The 22,444-nt window shown below is 39.1% G+C and overlaps 1 protein-coding gene across 1 annotated transcript in view; it reads left to right on the top strand.

Annotated features, from left to right (window-relative positions):
* The window catches only part of CCDC178 (coiled-coil domain containing 178), a 349,227-nt gene that overhangs the window by 126,122 nt on the left and 200,661 nt on the right, over positions 1 to 22,444 (top strand). Inside the window, exons 5-10 of the mRNA XM_006091677.2 lie at positions 2,030 to 2,119; positions 6,796 to 6,935; positions 10,523 to 10,545; positions 12,726 to 12,808; positions 15,475 to 15,675; positions 18,192 to 18,412. Of these exons, the coding sequence (XP_006091739.2) occupies positions 2,030 to 2,119; positions 6,796 to 6,935; positions 10,523 to 10,545; positions 12,726 to 12,808; positions 15,475 to 15,675; positions 18,192 to 18,412 (758 nt within the window). The remainder of the gene's footprint in view (positions 1 to 2,029; positions 2,120 to 6,795; positions 6,936 to 10,522; positions 10,546 to 12,725; positions 12,809 to 15,474; positions 15,676 to 18,191; positions 18,413 to 22,444) is intronic.

The following is a 22,444-nucleotide window of genomic DNA, read 5'->3' on the forward strand; positions in this document are numbered from 1 at the left end:
AGGAGGGGGGAAGGGGGGCAGCAGGGCAGGAGGGGGGCAGGAGGGCAGCAGGGCAGGAGGGCAGCAGGGGGGCGGGAGGGCAGGAGGGCAGCAGGGCAGGAGGGGGGCAGGAGGGCAGCAGGGCAGGAGGGGAGCAGGGCAGGAGGGGGGCAGGAAGGCAGCAGGGGGGCGGGAGGGCAGCGGGGCAGGAGGGCAGCAGGGCAGGAGGGGGGCAGGAGGGCAGGAGGGCAGCAGGGCAGGAGGGCAGGAGGGGGGCAGCAGGGCAGGAGGGCAGCAGGGCAGGAGTGGGGCAGGAGGGCAGCAGGGCAGCAGCCCACTTGGCCCACCGCAGCCACAGCTACAAAGTCTTGCCCTCGGCTCGAACCTCGTGACACTGCCCAGACAGGGATGCCCACCTGGCAGGTGTCTGAGGCCCTCTCTGTGCCATCGCTCAGCATAGACACCGATACCGCTTCTTTCCATATTTATTTCAACATTTCAGAGGTAACAGAAGTGCCCTGGCGGCAGGTGTGCGAGGCAGGATGGGGCACCAGTTGGGACATTTCATATAAATGAATTCGCAAAAGCGGTTGGCTTTATGTGCCTGTCTTCTTTTAAACTAGAATTTTGTCAAGGTTCCTTTATGTGGATGAATACTATTCCTTTGCACAAATAGTCTACGTGTTGTGAATACATTCATCAATAGGTGGATGTTTGGGTCATTTCCATTTTAGGGCTGTTAGGCATAACGTTATGAAAATCTGAGTACAGCTTCTTGTGTGGACATCTGTTTTCATTTCTGCTAGGTATACACTCAGGACGGGAATTGCTGGGTCGTTTCGTAACTTGATGTTTAACTTTGTAGTTGCCAAATTTTTCTCAAAGCATCTGCAATAGTTTACATTCCAGATAGCAATATCTGAGGATTCCAGCTTTTCCACATCCTTGGCAACACTTGTTAAATTCTGTTTTCGCCTTTTGAAAATAATATTATAGGCATCTTAGTGGGTGGGAGGTGGCATCTCATTGTGGTTTTGATTTGCATTTCCCTAATTACTAATGATGATGAGAATCTTTTATTTTTCTTCTTATTAAATTTGTTGGGCTGACATGGCTTAACAAAATTATATAGATTTCAAGTGTACATTTCTATGATACGTGACCTTTATATTGCATTGTGCATCCAAAACCCAAAGTCAAATCATCTTCCATCGACACATATTTGACCATTTTACCCTCCACAATCCCTCCCTTCCTGTCTGGCGACCACCATACCGTTGTCTGTGCCTGTGAGTTCTTGTTTTTCTTGTTTGTTCATTTGTTACTTTCAGTTTTATATCCCACATGTGGATGAGATCAAAGGGTTCTTACCTTTTTCTGTCTGACTTATTTGGCTTAACATGATATTCTCAAGGTCCGTCCATGATGGGGATATTTAAATGTACTTACTAGCCATTTGTATATCTTTTGAGAAATGTGTATTCACATCTTTTGCCTATTTTAAAATTGAGTTATTTGTCTTTTTTATTGTTCAGTTGTAAGAATTCTTTATATGTTCCAGAAACTAGGCTTTTATGAAATACTAGAGGCCCAGTGCATGGATTCGTGCACTGGTGGGGTCCCTCAGCCTGGCCAGCACCCTCTCACAATCTGGGACCCCTCATGGGGATGTTGGAGAGCCGGTTCTGGCCCAGTCCCCGCAGGCCAGGCAGAGAGACCCCACCCATGCACGAATCTGTGCACCGGGCCTGTAGTATGCATATAAGATCTTTGGTTAATCTCTTCCCACCCTCCCTCGTCCCCCCTCCTCTCTGAGATTCATCAATCTGTTCCATGTTTCCATGCCTGTGCATTGAGTGTCTGCCCCCTGGTGGTCAGTGAGCGTCATAGCTACTGGTCGAATGGTTGCTTAGGCTTTTATATATATAGATATGATGTGCAAATGTTTTTGCTTATAGTGACAGTTGTAGTTTCACTTTCTTAATAGTATTTAATTATTTTAAAAATATATATTAACTGCTCTCTGAACTTTTTCTTTCCTTTCAAAAAGATAATGCCACATCACAAGCATTGGTTCCATTTGGTGCCCCTAAGGAAGCTGTTGAGATTTGTCATGAAGATAAAAGGACAAATACTGAAGGTGAGGACTGAATGTAAATTGTAATCTATGTAAACTATATTTATAGTCACTCATTAGTTTTTGATATCAATATTATGTTTTATTGAGCAATAAACCCTAAGTATCAATTAATAGTTAACAAAGTAATTATATACAATATTAAGAATACAATATTGTAATTTATACATATTGTTAATTGCAAACTTATTTATATTAATTGTTTATAATTTCACAAATGTATGAATTTTTAAATTAAACATTTTCTTTATTGCTTGTGCCATCACTGGCAGGTGCTAGAAACTTCCAGTTTAATGAGGATATGTCTTTTAGAAGAAGAATGAGGACTGATGTTTTAAAGGTGTGAAATCCAGAATTAAAAATTGTTCAGTGAGAATCCATAAAACATCTCTGAAAGTGTTGCTGATATGTGGAAAGAAATGATGAATGTGCACATTTGATGTACAGGGGTTCATAATTATATCTTCAGCCACTCTGGTGGAGAACTTGATATCAAAAACTTTCAATCTTGATTAGTAAATGTCTGCTCTGGACATCTTCAGTTTGACGGGATAAAATGGAATAAGTTGCCATTTTGATTCTTTACCTACAAAATATGGAACAAATATATTACTTTGACTACAGCATCAGGAAGATTGAGAAGTGTAAAAGTAATCCCTTAAAATAAAGCTAGAAATGATTGAGGTACAGTCAAGAAGCATTTGAGTTTCAGGCTCAAGAGCCTGAACTTTATTTCTCAGTCTCTAGGCCTAGATATGTTTAAGTAGAGACGTTACATAACTATGCTTGGAAATATTAGTCTGCTTTGCAGAATGATTTGGTTACAGGAGGATATAAGGAGACTGATTACCTTTTCATTACAGTCCAGGCTTAAGGTAATAAGGCTTCATTTATGAAGGATCAATGGCTATGAAAGATGGGAGTTAAGGAGACATTATAAAGGAACAAGATTTGATAATAACATAGGAACTTGAATGAAAAGAGGATTCCACAATGATTTAACTATTGCACACTTTGATAATAGGAACAGAGATGCAAGAAAGGCAATGAGGTTGAGGGGCATGAAAATGAGTTTAGTTTCAGAAATACCGGCTTTGCAAATGGGTTTGTCTCTTCACAACTCCCTTTGGCTTGTTGGCCTTGAAAAAGTCCAAATGTTTAATACCAAGTAGATTGGAGGTAGACCTGTCATCAAAAGTTTCATCTTGGTATATCTTTAGTCTCTCATCATAGCTTTACTTGCCAAATCGTTCCTGATTATCTACTCTGAGTCGGGTACCATTCTCTCTGCTTGGGATGTACCGGGCCCCTCCGGCAGAGCTCTCTGCATGAATCCCTTATCTTGTCCAGCTCTATGTCTGAGGATATCAATGTGTTTCTTTTTCTCTGTAGCCTTTCTGGCTTTGGCATGAAGTTTACTGTTGTCATGAATTTCTGAATTCCTTATTTGTGGTATAGCAACTCCATGGGTACATTCTAATTCTAACGTCATCCTCCCATCCTGCAAAGGATCCCGCAGGTCCCACCTTTCCTTTTCTCCACTCAGTGTAGGGTCAGGCTCTAGGAAGGATATGTACATTTTGACATGGAGTTCAGGGTAAAGATAAGTCTAAAGATGTTTAGTTGGGGGTTAAGCACTTAGAGGAGATAACTAAGAGAGAAAGTTATTTCTTACCAAGACTCATGCCTACGAGGAAAAATAGGCAATGAAGTGAGAGAAAGTGATCGAAGAAGAGCATTTCAGGGAAGTGTGTCTACTCTGTTCTTGAGTATAAAGAGTTAAATGAGATGGAGAATGATAGGACGTTATTGGATGGTGTTACTAAGATCTGGTGAGTGATTTTTTTTGTTATAAAACAAATTTATTGAGGTAAGTTTTAAGTACAATATAGTTCACTCATTTCAAGTCTGCAAGTCAGTGACTTTTGACAAATATACAGATTTATTTTACCGTTATCTTAAACAGGATATAGAATATTTCATTTTTTAAAATATATTTTTATTGATTTCAGAGAGGAAGGGAAAGGAAGAGAGATAGAAACATCAGTGATGAGAGAGAATCATTAACTGGCTGCCTCCTGCACACCCCACACTGGGGATTGAGCCTGCAACCCAACCGGGCATGTGCCCTAACCCTGTCCTCCTAGTTTATAGGTCGACGCTCAATCCCTGAGCCACACGGGCCGGGCTAGAGTCTTCCATTTTTCCAGAAAGTTCATTCATGCCCTCTGTAGTGCGTCTCATTCTACCCATTCCCATATCCACTTATAGGGTTTGAGTTTTACCATTCTAAAATTCCAGATGCATGGTAATTATTATGGCTGGGTGAATAAATCATGTACACACCCATGTCACTGAGCAAGGAGAGTTGACAGTTCATGAACATAGTATTTTTACAACGCAACCAGCCAGTCCATATTTTCTCTCAAATGGAAGTTTCTTGTTGCAGAGTCTCCACAAACCTCAGCTCTGGCCCAGATACAGGAGGATCTGTCCGCTTATACACTGACGCTGAGCACGGACATTGGGGTTGGGCAGATGGTTAGAGAGGATGAGGGTCCTGCTTGAGCCGAGTTCTTTGACCACCCTGACCACCTGCACGGCCTTCACTGGGAGCAGCTCTGTCAATTAACGTTTGACTAAGACCATTAATTCTCATTGCATCATGGGATTTTAGGTGAAAAATATTTTATATGGCACCCTACCAACCCATTCACTTATTAAATGAGAAATCTCGGGTTAGAGATTGAGTAGTTTTAGCTTAGGAAGCAGAGTTAATTATCAGTCAAGTGAAAAAAAAAAAAAGAATGAATGTAGTCAGTGATCGAGGTGCCTCTTTAAGGTGGGAAAAATGAAAAAGCAAAGCCGAGCAGAGGTTTAACCAATGCCATGCATACGTTAGGATAAAACCAGTAAGAAGAACTCTAGAATCCTCATGCTGCTTATGATGCCAAGTCTTTTCCAGAATTTCAATGCAAAATATAACTCATAGTATCTTACACTCCACACTGTACTGCATGTACGATGTTAACGCCAAGCCATAGGGGTGCTATGGAAATCAGTTAGTAATCACACAATGGGTTGAAAGTGGCACCTGCAGAAAAATGTTCAATGAGTCATTACCATCCTTGTTTTCCCCACGTTTAATGAAGCAAAGCAAATGTTTTGAGTGTAAGGACAACTGCCTAGTTGTTAAATGTCTATTAAAATCTTCTTATTTCTAAAAGGAAGGGCAACATGCCCTTATCCAGATACTTGGTCCTTTGACTATTACAGAGATGAAAGTATACATTTCTCTGTGTATGAACTAGAGAGGAAATATGTAATATAACACATGGGAAATAGTCATAGCAAGTATATGTGTTCAGTATGCCAAAGTAAACTGGTATCTTGAAGGAACATTCAAAAACAAGTGATATGTGAAGCATTTGAGATGCCCTGAAATATGTTCATAGGACTGCTTCTCTTTGCCACATTTTTAAATATAAGAAAACAACCCTTGTAGTATAGCTTACAGTCCATAGCCAGGGAGATGGAGTTCAAGTACCAGCTCTCCCGCCTGTCAGTTGTGTGGAATTTGACATGTTTTATAACTTCTCTCAGCCTTCGTTTCCTCGCTTATGAAATCAAGGTAATGTATATATGTCCATAGAAGTTGTACTTTTGGAGGAGGAGATTAGGAGACTGCGTTTAAAAGACGGCAGTTGCAATGGAGATACCTGAATTATGGACAGCTCTGTAGGCTGGCATTGAAACAAAAGGCACAGTCAGTAGGCAGTAGCATTACCTCTGTGTTTCTCAGGGTCAATTGAAATGAGGTCATCACACTCTTCTCATTGAGGCACCAACCCTATTTTGTGTCTTGCATTTAAGATCAGTAACTATAATCCTTTAAGATGAGCAGCTATAATCCAGCCCAGTAGAGTCCTTAGGCACAAAAGGACTGCAAGTAAGCACTTTGGTGGAGTTTCATGCTGTGCTTCTGCAGCCTTCAGATGATGCGGGACATGCCAGGATTAGAGGCACTGAGGCACATCAGACTGAGTGGATTTGATGATGAGCACAACTTGAATGCTCTGGTGAGGACAGCAATCACTCTCTGTAAGAGACTCCAGTTTTCAGAAATGGAAGGTAGAAAATGAGGTTATTATGAGGATGAAGGGGACTTTGTTTTATTTTTTGCAGCAAGAAAAACTAATGCTGGATTTAAGGAAGAAGTCCTTCAATATATGAGTGGATGGATATTATTTGCATTGGAAGAAGTGGAATCACTTTGAAGGGAGAATTTAAAATGTATTCAAAAGTCATTTTTAAAATTGATTTAGAATTTATTTAGAAACAAATGAATTACTGTTTTCTGCCTTTTTTCTTTACTTCGTTCCCCCTCCCCCGCCATAGTTAGTTCACAATGCTATGAAACACTTAAACTTAAGTTTGAAAATGTATTCTCGCTTCTTAGAATCATTTTTATTTCTTACATTTTAAGTCATATATGATTTTTTTTAGATTTCAAAATTTTAGAAGGTTCATTCTGTAATTGTGACACATTTATCTACCTAGTTGTTAAAACTTTGAGTATTAGTTTTAATAAAGCTGAATATTTTTGCATGTTCTCAACATCAAGGTTACTACACTGTGTATAACTGATGAGTAACTTCCACTGCCTGCTTTATCTTTAGGGGTGTACGAAGGCATTTACTTTGGTTACCCATCTCGGCGTCACAGCTGTTCTTTAGTAAATATTCCATCACCATGTGTCAACAAAATGATTTCACACATTGAAGATGTGGAGTCTAAAATAGAGGGACATTTGAAACAGGTAAGTGACATTTAAAATGCTAACACTGTTACAAGTGCTGTAAAGCATACAAAGGTATGTTAGTTAAAGTACCCAAGGATTTTTTTTTTTTTTTACGAAAGTTGAAATAGTTTCTAGAACAGCCATGGGCAAACTACGGCCCGCGGGCCGGATCGGGTCCGTTTGAAATGAATAAAACTAAAAAAACAAAGACCATACCCTTTTATGTAATGATGTTTACTTTGAATTTATATTAGTTCACACAAACACTCCATCCATGCTTTTGTTCCGGCCCTCTGGTCCAGTTTAAGAACCCATTGTGGCCCTCGAGTCAAAAAGTTTGCCCACCCCTGTTCTAGAACCTTTGCTTAGCGGTCTAATTTTCTAATCTGGACGTGATTTTGATAGTCTCACTTCAGAAGGGTGAAACAACCTTATTAAATAGATTCCTCCCCCTACCTGTTTCTTCTTTATCCGAAGGCAATCATGCTAAGTAGTAATTTCCATAAGCCAACTTGACTAGTAAATAGTATTTACATTCTTTTTTTGGGGGACACTAAACTGATTAGATGATTAGACGAGGACACTGGTGTATGAAAGGACAGTGTGCCCTTTTTAATGAGTTATTTTGTTCTAAAGAAATACCTAATAGGTCTGTTAAACAGAATATAATTATTCCTTCTTTGTCTTTTTAACCTGTTAGTTTGCCTTTATTATTCTGAAGGGAGTTCAGTCTTGAAACTGCTGAACATTCAATTATTTTCAAAGGATGATTTAGAAATGATAAAAACATCCTGACACTCTTCTAAAGATTATATTTCTAAGCAATTAATGCATAAGTAGTGTGTTCACCTGGGAGGGTAAGTTTGCCAGAGAGCAGAGACCTGTGCTTCCTCTCTTCCTTCACCACTGTTACAGCCGAGCCTGCCTTCAACATGTGCAGAACACTTATACTAGACTACAGTTGGGCAAAGTCCTCTAACACACTGAGTATGCTGTAGAGCAGGGGTCCTCAAACTACGGCCCGCGGGCCACATGCAAATACAAATATTGTATTTGTTCCTGTTTTGTTTTTTTACTTCAAAATAAGATATGTGCAGTGTGCATAGAAATTTGTTCATAGTTGTTTTTTTTTAAACTATAGTCCGGCCCTCCAACGGTCTGAGGGACAGTGAACTGGCCCCCTGTTTAAAAAGTTTGAGGACCCCTGCTGTAGAGTATTGGTTGTTTACCCCCTTGACTGTGTAGCTGTGGCTCGCTGTGCCACAAGAGAGTCTCTTACTATATATCACTAATCCAGGAAAAGATTTATTTACTTATTTATTTTAAAGTATATTTTTATTGATTTCAGAGAGGCAGGGAGAGAGAGAGGGAGAAACACCCATGATGAGGGAGAATCATTAATTGTCTGCCTCCTGCATGCCCCCCGACTGGGGATCCAGCCTGCAACCCAGGCGTGTGCCCTAGACCAGAATTGAACCTGGGACTCTTCAGTTCGCAGGCCGATCCTCTATCCACTGAGCCAAACCAGCTAGGGCTAATCCAAGAAAGATTTAAATGAAAAATTCAAAGTACAGTTTCTACTGAATGTGTATCACTTTCGTACCATCATAAAGTCAAAATTTACTAAGTCAAACCATCCTAAGTCGGGGGACTGTCTGTATTTAGAAATCATTCTTTAAAATATAAATAATATATTTTACAAAAATAACCTTGTCATCAATAGTAATGACAATAAAACTTTATTAAGTGCTTACTATACTATATCATAGGCTTAATATGCATGCTTTTGTTGGCTTCTTATTGAAACTTTGTAAGGAAATGCAGAGGAGGGAAATGACCTCAGAGGTTGATTTTCCCCAAGGTCTCACGGTCAATGGCAAAACCATCCTCCAGGCAGGTGTGTCTGAGATCTAAGACCAACCTGTTTATCACTGTGCTATGTCATCTGTCCCTGAGAGGTCAGTGAGAAGGACCAAAACACATGATTGTCAAAATGCTCAGAATTCTAATTGGAAAACTTTGCTTTGATTACACATTTCATATTTGTTTTTAATTTTGAAACCTACTACTTAATCATCTGACCCTCTTGACCAAATCTCTGATACATCCCCCAAGTGGTTCCAGATTGGAGAGGGTGCAGGCCAGGCTGAGGCACAACCCCCCCCCCCTGCACGAATTTTGTGCACTAGGCCACTAGTCTATAATAATAAAAGTGTAATATGCTAATTAGACCGGACATCCTTCTGGACAACCTTCCAGACAAAGCAGGGGCTGCAAGGGAAGCCTGGGTCCCGGGTGCCTGTGGCGGCCAGAGGGAAGCCAGGTACCGGGTGCTGGAGGGAAGCCAGTGCCGGCAGCTGGAGGAAGGAAGGCCTACTCTTGCACGAATTTCGTGCACCGGGCCTCTAGTAAGATTATAACATAGTAGAGGACCTCAATGTAATAAGCTTACATTTGAATTTGTAGCATCTTGGGATATCTTCACTATTGGTGAAATCTGCCTTTGTTTTCCTTCCCACCTGTTTGTGTCTACGGGAGAATTTGCTAGTTCCATGGGCTCTGTTTTGTTTCTCTCTAGAACCATAACTTCCATATTTATTAGACAACCTTTCCATCTTAGGCAGATCTCCAGTGTGGTGAGAGAGTCCTCATAACAACGAGTAGGAGGCAACTTCTCAGCCACCTAGTCTGGATTCTTGGGGGGGAAGCAATGATACCTGCTCATCTCACCACAGGCCACCCTTCTATTATTAGCTTGGCTGTCTACCGCCTGTTTATTCTCACAGCCTGGGAATTCTGCAAGAGTTCTCCAGAGAAGCCTCTCATCTCCCCTGAAAGGACCTCCACTTGTCTTCTGAGCTATACGTTTCTTTGCTCTGTCTTCATTCTCAGTCTCATCAGGTTACTTTCTATTTCTGGGTATTCTTTTAAAATATATGTCCCAATAATTTTATTGACTGACATATATATTTTTCTCCAGAAATGTTGGTATGAAATGGGAATTGAAGAGAAGTAATGATATATGCCCAATCTAACATCTTGAATTGGAGGTTATCTACAAAACCCATAACATTCAGACTATATATTCCTTGTGTTTTTAGTAACTTATGCCCCTTAAAGCTCATGGTTCTTTTAGAGTATATCATAGAACAAGACTCCTTCCAAAGAGTGTATAGTCCAGGAGAGAGAAAAGACAAGGATAATATTATGGAAAACTGAGTGTTTGTGAACTCATGAAATTATGTGTCTTCCACTCTTTTGTGATATATTAAAGTTCAAAGGATGTCATGGATTCAGATTGTGTGGAAAGTCATTTGGGAATAAGGGGCATTTGAACTGATCCTGATAAAGGTGTAAGATTTAGAAACACAGATGATGAAAGGTGAGAACAGTCAGGCGGGAGTAATAAGGAAAGTATAGAGTAGATAGTAGAAGTATATTACTGTTTGGGAAACAACAGAGTATATAATTTGACAGAAATATAATGGGATATGTGAAGTGGAGTAGTTACAATTTTACCAGTGAGTTCAAGTATAAGTTAAGTTTGCTATTGTTCTCTGAGATGTCTAAAATTTGATTTTTATTGAGATCTTTTATTTTGACAGTTTGAAACTTCGTTGGAAGAATGGTAAGAACCTGTCATGCTTCTTTTATGTGTTCATGTTCACATTTAGATGATTAATCTTCTTAGAGGAGTTTTATTTCAAAAGGAACAGAAAATTGAAAGCAGATTTTTTCATGTTAGATACTAAAATATAATTTTTTAAAAAAGTAAGAATTAGGATATCATGGAAAATGACAGAGTAGGGATCTCCAGGGCTCTGTACCACCACTAAGCAACTATAAATTTGGTAAAAATTGGTCAGAATCAACTTTTTCCAAAATGTATAATCTAGTAAAAAACTCACTACAACCATGGAAGAAGTTGATGAAGAGTCTGCCGCATTTTATGAGGAGACCACGGTGGCATTTTCAATTGCCTCCTTGCCTCCTCCAGCCCCCAGGTCAGAGGAGGCCCCGAAGAGGCCTCCTGCACTGGTGTCAGAGGGCACGACAGGGACCTTCTGCTAGAAGAATTGTGGTTCAGTGTCGTGACCTGTCTGACCACTTCCAGCGAGTGTTTGTTGGAAGCGCTAAAAGGCATATCCTTGCCACCCCTGTATGAGGCTGTTGGTAAAAGTTGGACCAGCATTGGACAGACCAGAGTGCCTGGGAAAGAAGAGGCTGAGCGCAGAGGTACCGGAGGAAATGAGGCTTTTCAGAGCTCTCACATATGTTGGAGAATTGAGACATGTACACAGATGACCAATGCTGGACATGTGCAGGGGAGAACCAAGAACCAAGAAGACCCTAACTTTGACCTGTGGCTAACCTTTAGGCAAGATCGGATGGTAAGAGGAAGAGATATAAACGGCCTGGATGAGCACTGAAGGCGTCCTCCAGTACAGAGCCCATCTATGAGGATTGGGAGGCATTTCCCCCCCTTTTCTCTCTCTTGGCTCTAGCTACGGAAGCTGACAGGCAAAACAGAAGCTCACCAATACGCTAATGAAACACTTCCTGTAGTGGCCACACGTGACAAAGAATGCAGATGTTGCGAAAAGTGTTTAAAAGAATCATTAAATAACAACCACCCCTAACAAACAGCAACAATCACCCCAATAAAAGGAGGCTAACAGTGGGGAGAGCATTATTTAATAATAGATGCTGAGATAATTATTTTTTTTATTTTTAAAAGCAAACAAACAAGAAAAAATGCATTACCTTTTTCAAAAGAAATGTTTAAATGAAATTAAAACTGAAGGAAGATATAATGAATATATTTCTGACCTCAGAATAGACAGACTTTCCTAAATAAATTGCAGAATAACAATGAAACATGTAATATGCAGCCATCAGAGATAGGAAATGGTAGTCAGGTATACAGCTTTCTTTAATAAGAAAAATGATAATTTAATAAAAAACAAAACTCCTTGCTTTGCTATTTATACTTATTTTCTTATAACTTTTGTTAGAGAAAAAAATATGTTGTTTAAATACAATGAAACATAGACTAGGATCCAAGAAGTGATACTGATAATGAGAAATATATCGATATTCAACATATAGGACTTTAGCTAAAAGAGTTTTTAGAAAAGAAATAACATTTTAATTTGTACATTTTTCTAAAACCTTAAACTTCAAATCTGAAATAGTGTTCTTGCTCCTTGTCATTCATATTGATTCCCCAGAAATTGCTAAACTAAAATTAGAAAAATAGCTCATTTAACTTATGTTTTTTAAAAAAATCCCTTTTTCAATAGCAAATCTTTAGGAAAGACCAATTTCTTAAAAAACAAACTGCTTTATTATCTCCTTATGCCCAGCCGGTGTGGCTCAGTGGTTGAGCATCAACCTATGAATCAGGAGGTCACGGTTCAATTCCTGGTCAGGGCACATGCCTGGGTTAAGGGTTCCACCCCAGTGTGGGGTGTGCAGGTGGCAGCTGATCAATGATTTTCTCTCATCCATGTTTCTCTCTCTCTCTCCCTCTCTCTTCCTCTCTGAAATCAATGAAAATATATTTTAAAAAATTTCAGATCATTTGTAACAGATTTTAGATTTCTGTTAATTTACCATGAAGCAGTAAGCCCATTATCTATTAGAATGTTGCTGTGTTAATCTCCAGGAGAGTAGAGTTAGTGTGTATATAGTAAGTTTCACCACAAACATTTCCAATTCAATGGAAGAGCATCACCTAACGTTTGTTTTACGAAATTGGAGCACAGCCCTCCTGGAGTCATTGGTTCCCTCTCCACCATTCCACAGGCGCAGGGCTTCCCCAGAGGACCTGGAAAAAGACAGGAAAGTCGCTAAGCCCGGCAAAGAGGTCAAACCCAAGGAAGAGAGAGGTAAGGCTGGACCGCACACTTAGATCCGCACAGCTGCATTCGAAAGCTCACTGACTTTTTATTTCATATAGTTCTCATTTTCACTTCATAACGTCTAACAGCTTTATAATTCTTATGTGTGTAAGAGAGGAAAGAGCCTCCTATATAATTTGATGAGACATTTGTTCAACAAATATTCATTAACGACTACTATGTATCGTGTACTTGTCTGGGTCCTAAGTGTGTATGATCCCGGCTCACTGCTCCAGAAGCTAATTACAGTCCCAGTTCTGTGCAGGAGGGCTTCCTGTGAGAATCAGAGACTCCTGTATCTGCACTGGCCAGTAGAACATCAGTTTCTGAGAACTGGAAATGTGGCTGGTAAGACGGAGGCATTTAATTTTTAAGTTTAACTTTAACATAGATTTCAGTGAAAATAGTCACATGGGGTTCATGGCTACCATCTTGGACATCACATATCTACTATATATATGTGTGTGTGTGTGTGTGTGTGTGTGTGTGTATATGTAAAGATTAATATTTTTGTCAAGATTAATATTTTACAAAATGTAAAATAATTCATATACTGGATAAAGTGTGTGTTAAAATTCTTCAGTGTATTTGAATATATTCATGATATTATATTAATTCTTCCCCACTCCTTACCACAAAAATTTGTTAAACACCTTCCTTAAGTGAACGGTAACTAATAAACACTGAACTTTTTAAAAGCAAGAATATTTTATTCAAAGCTGCCATTCACAGTGAGGCTCTGATTCTACCGTTTTCACTATTTACGTCTACAGTGAAGATGAAAACCTCACTTATTACTTAATTTTTCACATGATAAATGCCGAGAGAAAAAAACAATATGAGTAGTCACACTATTCATTACATTAACTGCACTTATGTGTACTATAAACATGTACATTTGACTCTAAAACATAAGACAGTATCAAGATAAGGAAGATTTGCCCTGGTGGATTTGGCTCAGTGGGCTGAAGGGTCCCTGGTTTGGTTCTGGTCAAGGGCACATGCCCAGGTTGTGGGTTGATCGCCAGTAGCGGCATCTCTCTCATCATTGATGTTTCTATCTCTCTCTCCTTCTTTTTTCTTCTCTGAAATCAATAAAATATATTTTAAAAAGATAAGGAAGATCTATTGCAAATATTTATGCTAAAAATGTCAGGTGGTTGCTCACTCAATATGAACTAATTGAGATAGTGTTCTAGAAAAAAATTGAGGTGTTAAATGCAATGAATTGGAGGCCTTCCAAGTTACACACAGCATTTATTTTAAGATGCTATGATAGAAACAGTAAAAAGACATCTTGCAATAACATAATGGACACCTCACCTTCGGACAGAAATCTATCTAATCAGAAATGCTTTACTTTCAGTGCCAGTAATGCCATCATGTGTTTCAGGCTGAAATCTTGTTATAGAGATTGAAGGGATAGAAAGTTGGTTGGAGAACCCAGTGCTTAATGTGTATATTGGCATTTAACAAAGCAGACAATTAAGAATATGAAGTTTACAGGATGTGGTGGAATTTGAAAAACAAAAAAAGAAGGCTGTAGATGAAATAAATAGAGGCCAAATAAAGGAGAGGTCTGGAAAAATAAAATTAAAATTTTATACCTTGCAATTGAGAAACCTGCTTTTTAAGAATTCTACTCAGGGAGATGCTGGATTTCTTAGCCAAGACCATAGGTTAGAAGAAACTGTGTGACTGCTCAGCTTCCCCTTATAACCATTATGTCACACCACCTTCTCCTAGGAAATTACTGTCCTTATTGTCCAAACACAAAGCAAAAGAAACCAGAGACCTGTGCGTTGCCTTTCCTCCAGATCCGGTTTTACTGTTTCTCCTCTGCTTCCGTGCTTTTGGGGCTTTGCCTTTCTTGAGACTGTGTTCGCTTCTGTCTTCTTGTTATGTCACGTTCTGGCAAAAGCCATCGCTCACAAGTGCAAATGTCACCAGGGTGTGGCCTGTGTCTGTATTCCTTACTGATCTGTTTCCAGGGAGAGAGCATATTGCCTTGGACTTCACAGGCTCTCTATCCATTTCTTACATAAATAGATGAATGGTCATAGTAATGGTTTCATGTCACTCAAGAGCTGTGAACCAGGACTCACAAATATCTCTCATTAAAGGAGTTAATTTGTGTTATAACTGAATAAGTAGAATCTTGGAACAACAATAAAATTTTGGCAAGGCTAAGTAGGAATGTTATTAGCTGATAAGATAAAGAATATTGTGTCTTGTTTCTAGTAACCACCTGAGGATGTCCAATATGTATCTGCTGTGTGATGATTATGATTTGCTTTTCTCATAGAATGTGAAGGAAACACAAGCGTATTTTCAAAATGCAGCTTATAAACAGAGCACTTGTTTTTTTCCTTCAGATAAGATATACATGGAAGATATTAGTTGAGATTTCTATTCTAATCGTTTTATGAAATGTCCATTTAAAAACCTGTCTTTCGAAATGGATAATCAACATTATGATTGTGTGATAATGTCTTTAGAAGTTAATGGTCTTTAAAAGGCTAATTTGTTTTTCTAAAATTCTCTTATTAATTATATAAATACTAAATATAGTGATACAATTAGTACTCATGTTCCCACCGCCCAGTTTATAGGCTGGCTCATTAACAAATGTGAATGCATTTTCCTATTTTAAGATGAGAAGTGTCCAGAATTAAAGCAGGAAATGGAAACGTTACTGTCAGAGGCCATTTTTCTCATCAAAAGTCTAGAAACTGACCGCGCAGAAGCTGAAGAAGCTCTGAAGCGACAACAGTCACGAAAGAAGAAGATAAACAAGAAAATTGATTATTGGTCAATCTGGAGACTTCAAGAAATGCCCATGGCTGTGCAGAAAGGTAATAATGAGGATTGTTTCATCGTACCACCATTGACTTTGTTAGGCAGGCATGAGTAATCGATTGTAGCGCGGAATAAAACATCAGCTCTGTTTTAGTGACCCTATTACTGGGATTTTGCATCCAAACGGGTACACTTCTAATAGATGCTGTTAATGACAATGCTTAGTGGGAAGGAATGCATTGAGCAAACCTGGACTTGCTGTCACCGGTGTTTGAAATTCCTTTGTATTCATGGGACCCAGGGGGCATGCAAACTTTCTGCTCATGCTTCATATAATGACTATAGTGTTTGAGGACTAGAAATTGAAAGTGATTGCCAGTTAGTGGTATTGGCCACATCTTTAAACATAGTAAAACATGAGAGTGCTAAGGGGTATTTCAGCAACTGCATGCATCTACTTTGGGGAATTCAGCAGTAAGTTTTATTGGTAACTTCTAGGAGGCAATGAAACTGAAGGTGTTTCCAGGAGTCACGCAGGTAACAAATGTTTCTAAGGAAAACACTGTCTTTTAGACGCCAGAGGGAGGGACCTACGGTGAGGTATTAACCAGTCTAAAAGCATTTGATTTCTTATTCTGCAAACACTGTACCTGCCTATCAGAACATGCCTGACTATATGTCTTCCTAAGGCTGGAAGTTGTTTGTGCTATCAGAGGGTAAAAATGTTAATTCAGGATCTATTGTCTTATACATAGGTTACAGTAGGGCGCTTACATAACCTGGCATTTAAACCAAGACACCTTTGAGAGAAAAGAGAGTGCTGTTATTCATTATGACTTTGGGAGAATAGCCATTAACTCAAATACTGTGTAAAAATGAACTCACACATACACCTGTTAGAATGTTATAAGTTTAAATCTGTAGTTCCCAGGGTAGGGCATACAAATTTCAGGGAGTGGCAAGAAAAGATCAGAATTTTTGTTCACATTTTTTTACATTTTCCCCCCTGATTGTGCCTGATACAATCCAGTGGCTCCTTGGCTTTGTTATTTTAGTAAAGTGAGCTACATGTAGGTTTAGTGGCTTTTTCTCTCTTTAAAGCAGTGGTTCTCAACCTTCCTAATGCCACGACCCCTTAATACAGTTCCTCATGTTGTGGTGACCCCCAATTTCATTGTCACAAATTGAACATAATTAAAGCATAGTGATTAATCACAAAACAATATGTAATTATATATGTGTTTTCCAATGATCTTAGGCGACCCCTGTGAGAGGGCCATTCGACCCCCAAAGGGGTCGCGACCCACAAGTTGAGAACCGCTGCTTTAAAGTGACCCAGAGGTAATAGCTTGAACTCCATTTGTTCACTTCCTCCTGGGGAAGAAGTGGAGCAGCAGGAATGGGCCCAGCGCCGAGGCTGGGAATGACTTCAATCCAGGCTGTGTCTATGCTCTTTTTCAGCCCTTTTTCTAAAGAGTTAACTATAGCCCCACTGGCAGGGCTCAGTGGTTGAAGTTTGACCTATGACCCAGGAGGTCACAGTTTGATTCCAGTCAGGGCACATGCCCAGGTTGTTTGATCCCCAGTGGGGGGCGTGCAAGAGGCAGCAGATCCATGATTCTCTCTCATAATTGATGTTTCTATCTCTCTTTCTCTCCCTCTCCCTTCCTCTCTGAAATCAATAAAACTATATTTAAAGAGTTAACTCTAAAAATTATATAAAAACCACTCTAAGCTCAGGTAAGAGTAGATCTTTTTCAATGTAAAGATCTACTGAAATTTTATCTCAGTTAAAATTTCAAGGTAAGGAGTTGCTTAACAGCAAATATTAGAAAACTCAGATAAAGCACACAAAGATCCATACTTAATGAGCATGAATCAGTAGAAATAGACAACAGAATCTTACTCAAAACGTTTTCAGATATTGGATTATACAGTAGATTTTAAAATAAGTATGTTTAATATGTTTCTAGAAACGAGAAGTTTGAAAATGAAAATAAGGACTAAGACTTTTTAAAAGCAAAAATGGAGATAAAAAAGACAATAAAAAAGAAAATTATATTACTTAACAACTCAGTGGTTGGTTAAAGGGTTTATTAGAAAAGAAAAGTAATATTAAGCTGTGAAATTGAGGGAAATTACATGGGATGCATCACAGCTACTGGAGGTGGGAAACATGAATAAAATACGTGAGAGCATGCAGTATGAAATGAGAAGGGATGAATATCTCACAGAAAATCATCATGGAGATTATAATGTGACACTTCACAAGATAATGACTGACTTTTTAAAACAAAGGTAGATGGTTATATATAACCCAGGGTATCTATTGGGTGCAATAGGCAAAGCTATACTTAAACAATTATTAGCTTAGAAAGCATATATTTTATTTTAATCCCTTCAGTGAGAAATGCAGAGAGCAATAGCTTTTATAATGCAATGATAAAATAACATTTTATATTTGGTGGGATTTCCAGATAAAAATTTCTGAAACAAAAATATGTCATATTTATCTATTATCAAACTCCCATTTCAAAATCAGAATTTTTTGTTCTTATCATTGTTTGTCTAGAACACGAGACCTATCTGAGAGATATTCTGGAATTACGATGGCATGTTGAAAATAAATCGTATAAAATAAAACATTTAGAGGAACAAAAGGCAGCATGGGAAGAAGCTAATGGGAAGGTCCAAGCAGACATAGATTACATGAATGAACACAGTGCTCTGCTGAATTCAAAGCTGATGCAGGAAATTCAAAATCTGAGGAAATACAGTAAAAAAAAATCTCAGGTAAACGAATTATAGATTGTTACTTGGTTATAAAAATATTTCAAATATAAGAAGTTAATATATCTTTAAAGGTTTTCATTTCATTGAAAACTGACCTGCTGTTTGTTTCACAGAGGAATTATTTAACTATATACCATACAGTTGATTGGTATTCATTTCAACTGCGTGGTCTTCCCTTACTGTATATTTAGGGGCATTAATAATATTTAGTCAACCTACTAATAATTTTTGGAGGTTTAAAACAGCATGGTAATTTTTCAAGTTGTAAGTAGAACTGAAGGAGAACACAAGTAGGATGTATCAGTCAATTTCATTGTTGATGAAAATACTAGGTGTACCGGTTAATAATGTGGATTTTATAATCAGAGAAAACATGATAATTTTAAGAGAAACATCAAAAGTGCTTTATTCAAAGTAATGTCCCTCGCTAGCTACACATTTCCCCCGTCTCTCAGATAATTTGTGGATACCGTCCCAATAGAACTTTTCTTGTTTTGAGGCAAACCATTCAGAGACCCAATTTTCCACTTCTTTGTATGTTTTGAAGTGCTGCTCAGAAAGTGCATGTGCCATCGATCGGAACAAGTGGTCATCTGAAGGAGCAAGGTCTGGTGAATACGGCGGGTGGGTTAATACTTCCCAGGCAAGATCTTTTAACGTGTCTTTAACTGGTTTTGAAGTTTGTGATGGTGCGTCGTCATGAAGCAAAATTCCTTTGCCATGCCTTCTGGCACATTCTGGTCGTTTCATGATCAAAGCGTGGTTCAAATTGATTATTTGTTGTCGGTAGCAACCAGTATGAACGGTTTCACCTGGTTTTAGAAGCTCATAATACACACCTTCCTGATCCCACCAAACGCAGAGCATTGTCTTCTTTCCGAAGCGATTTGGCCTTGCAATCGATGTTGATGGTTGACCTGGATCAACCCATGATTTTGTGCTTTTGGGATTCTCAAAATAAATCCATTTTTCATCGCCAGTCACACTTTGATGCAAAAAAGACTTTCTTTCATGCCATTGAAGCAACATTTTACTGATGACTTTTCAGTTTCCCATTTGTCTTTCATTCAGTTGATGTGGCACCCACTTTCCTTCCTTTAAAATCTTTCCCATTGCTTGTAAACGATCAGAAATTGTTTGCTGAGCAACATTTAATCTTTCTGCAAGTTGTTTTTGAGTTTGACACACATCTTCATCCAATAATGCTTGTAATTATTGGTCTTCAAACTTTTTCAGTTGACCTGAACATTCTTTGTCTTTCACACGGAAATCATCACTTTTAAAGCATTTAAACCAGTGTTCACAAGTATCTTTTTAAAAAATATATATTTTATTGATTTTTTACAGAGAGGAAGGGAGAGAGATAGAGAATTAGAAACATTGATGAGAGAGAAACATCGATCCGCTTCCTCCTGCACACCTCCTTCTGGGGATGTACCCGTAACCAAGGTACATGCCCTTGACTGGAATCGAACCTGGGACCCTTCAGTCCACAGGCCGACGCTCTACCCACTGAGCCAAACCGGTTAGCACACAAGTATCTTGAGATGGGGCATGTTCACCTTAAGCTTCCCAAAGTATACAATAACTTTCAGCAGCACTGTTCTTCAAAACAAAGTAATGAATTAAAACTTCCCGCAAATGCTATTTTTTGGCACAAAATTCGACATTTTTAAATGTAAAAATATCTATGATGTTAACACCATCAGCAAATTTGACATATGAAGTTTTGAAGCTTGCTGTCAATACAACAAAATAGCATACATATCAAATTGCATATATATCAACATATGTGTAACTCCATCTATTGAAAAAATCTGCATTATTAACAGGTACACCCAGTAAAGGCTGTAATTTCACCTTTACTGAACTCATCTAATAAAGCATAACCCATGAGCCAGTAAACACCACACTAGATATAGATCCAAGAAAAGTTCATAGGCACATAGAAATGTGGCAATAATAACCTATTATTTATAGTCAAATCAGTCATTTTGCTGTTAAATATCGGAAACAACTCAGATGACCAAGAGAAAAGAAAATAGTAAATAATAAATTGTCAGATATCTGTTTGATGAAACATGGCAAGATTATGCCAGTAAACACGCAGTAAAGGTTATCATTTAACTTTCCTATTTGTGGATGGTATTATAGAAACATACCAAGTTACTTATACCTGCCACAAAATGAACAAATTGAACTTTGTATCATATTTGCTTTTGATAATTTTTAAAGTAAATAAAGTCAAGTATCGCCTGTATTCCCCTCAACAGTTCATTTTCCTCTCCAAAGACAACCTTTCCATGAAATTGTTTCTAGGCAAAATTTGTATATTTATACATATTTATGTATTTATGCACAATACATAGTGTTTTTAATTCTTCAAATAGTATCAAATGTTGGGTAACTTTCTACAAATTGCTTTTTATTCTGACATTGTTTTAGAGATCAAGCAACTGTTGATACATATACTAGTAGGTCGACTTCATTCATTTTACTTGCCATGTTTCATCAAACAAATATCTCACAATTTATTATTTACCATTTTCTTTTCTCTTGGTCATCTGAGTTGTTTCCGATATTTAGCAGCAAAATGACTGATTTGACTATAAATAGTAGGCTATTATTGCCACGTTTCTATGTGCCTGTAAACTTTTCTTGGATCTATATCTAGTGTGGTGTTTACTGGCTCATGGGTTATGCTTTATTAGATGAGTTCAGTTGCTCTCCAAAGAGTCTCTAGCAATTTATATTACCGGCGTCATAGCGGGGCTGGAGATTCCACATGGGCAGGAATTCTAGTGCGATCCTCCTTTCATGTATAGTTGGATGGAGATGTGTCAGGCTACAAGCCCTACCCCAGTTTCTCTTTTCTCACGGTGTTTCTCATGGGAGGGAGGGAGGATCCTTGACTGTGTTTTGGGAGCCGTCCTTGAGGCGGACTGACCCAGCCTTTCACACTCAGCCACTGCCTAGACCTCCACTACCAGGGATCTGGTGGCTGCAGCGCCCACTTCCACTTCACAGCAGTCCCGCCTGAAACCGGACCCCCACTGTAGCACCTCACAGTTTTGTCAACGTTGTTATTGTTGTATTTTAGAATGTCTCAGTAGGTGTGTGCATTGGTGTCCCTTTAATCGCCTGGTGTGTTTTTCCCCTGTTGGTGGACGAAGGCCTGTGCAAGGCAGGGGAAGCCGGGTGGTAGGCAGCTGGGAGAGCAGGTTTGCGAACCGAACGGGAAGAAAACTAGAAAAGGCACCCTGGCAGGATGGGAAAATCACAGCCTTTGTGTAGAGCCCGTGAGGGTTGGTGTGATGGTTAGTTTTTTATTTTATTTATTTTTTATTTTTAGTTTTTGGTCCACTTGGTTGGGCCAGGTGGCCAGATATTTTATGGTCGAACGTGAATCTGCATGTTTGCATGAAGATGTGTTGTGGAGGAGAGTAACATTTAAATCAGTGGCTTGGATTGAGCAGCCTGCCCTCCATGACATGAGTGGGCCTCTCCAGTTACTAGAACAGAGGCTGACCTCCTTTTAGTGAGAAAGGATTTTGCCAGCAGCTCACCTTCAGACCTGGATTACACCTTTCCCCGCACCTCTAGCGCGTTGGCTTACCCTGCAGCTCTCGGACTTGCACCTCCATGATCATATGAGCCGATGCCTTCAAACCAGTCCATCTCTTTCCCTCCCTCCGCCTCCCATCCGCGTCTCCCTCCCTCCCTCTCTCTGTCTCTCCGTCTCTTCATCCTGTTGCTTCAGTTTCCCTGGAGGACCCAGAATAGTACAGCCACGATTAATGCAGTGATTGCCTTGCCGTTCTTTCCTTGTCATTGTGTCACTCATTGCATCTTAAATTCCCGGAAAAGAATCTGATTACCTGGCTTTGGGTCAGCTGACCCCCTTCTTGCTGTTACAGGGATCAAAGTGAGTGCGAGTCTGGCCCTCTTGGCTTTTGGAGAGGGAGGCAGGGACTGTGTTTAAACCGTCCACTGTGGTATAAGACACAGGGGAAGGTATTGCTCTGTAATGAG

This window comes from Myotis lucifugus, unplaced genomic scaffold (genome assembly GCF_000147115.1).
Source record: "Myotis lucifugus unplaced genomic scaffold, Myoluc2.0 scaffold_93, whole genome shotgun sequence".
NCBI lineage: Eukaryota > Metazoa > Chordata > Mammalia > Chiroptera > Vespertilionidae > Myotis > Myotis lucifugus.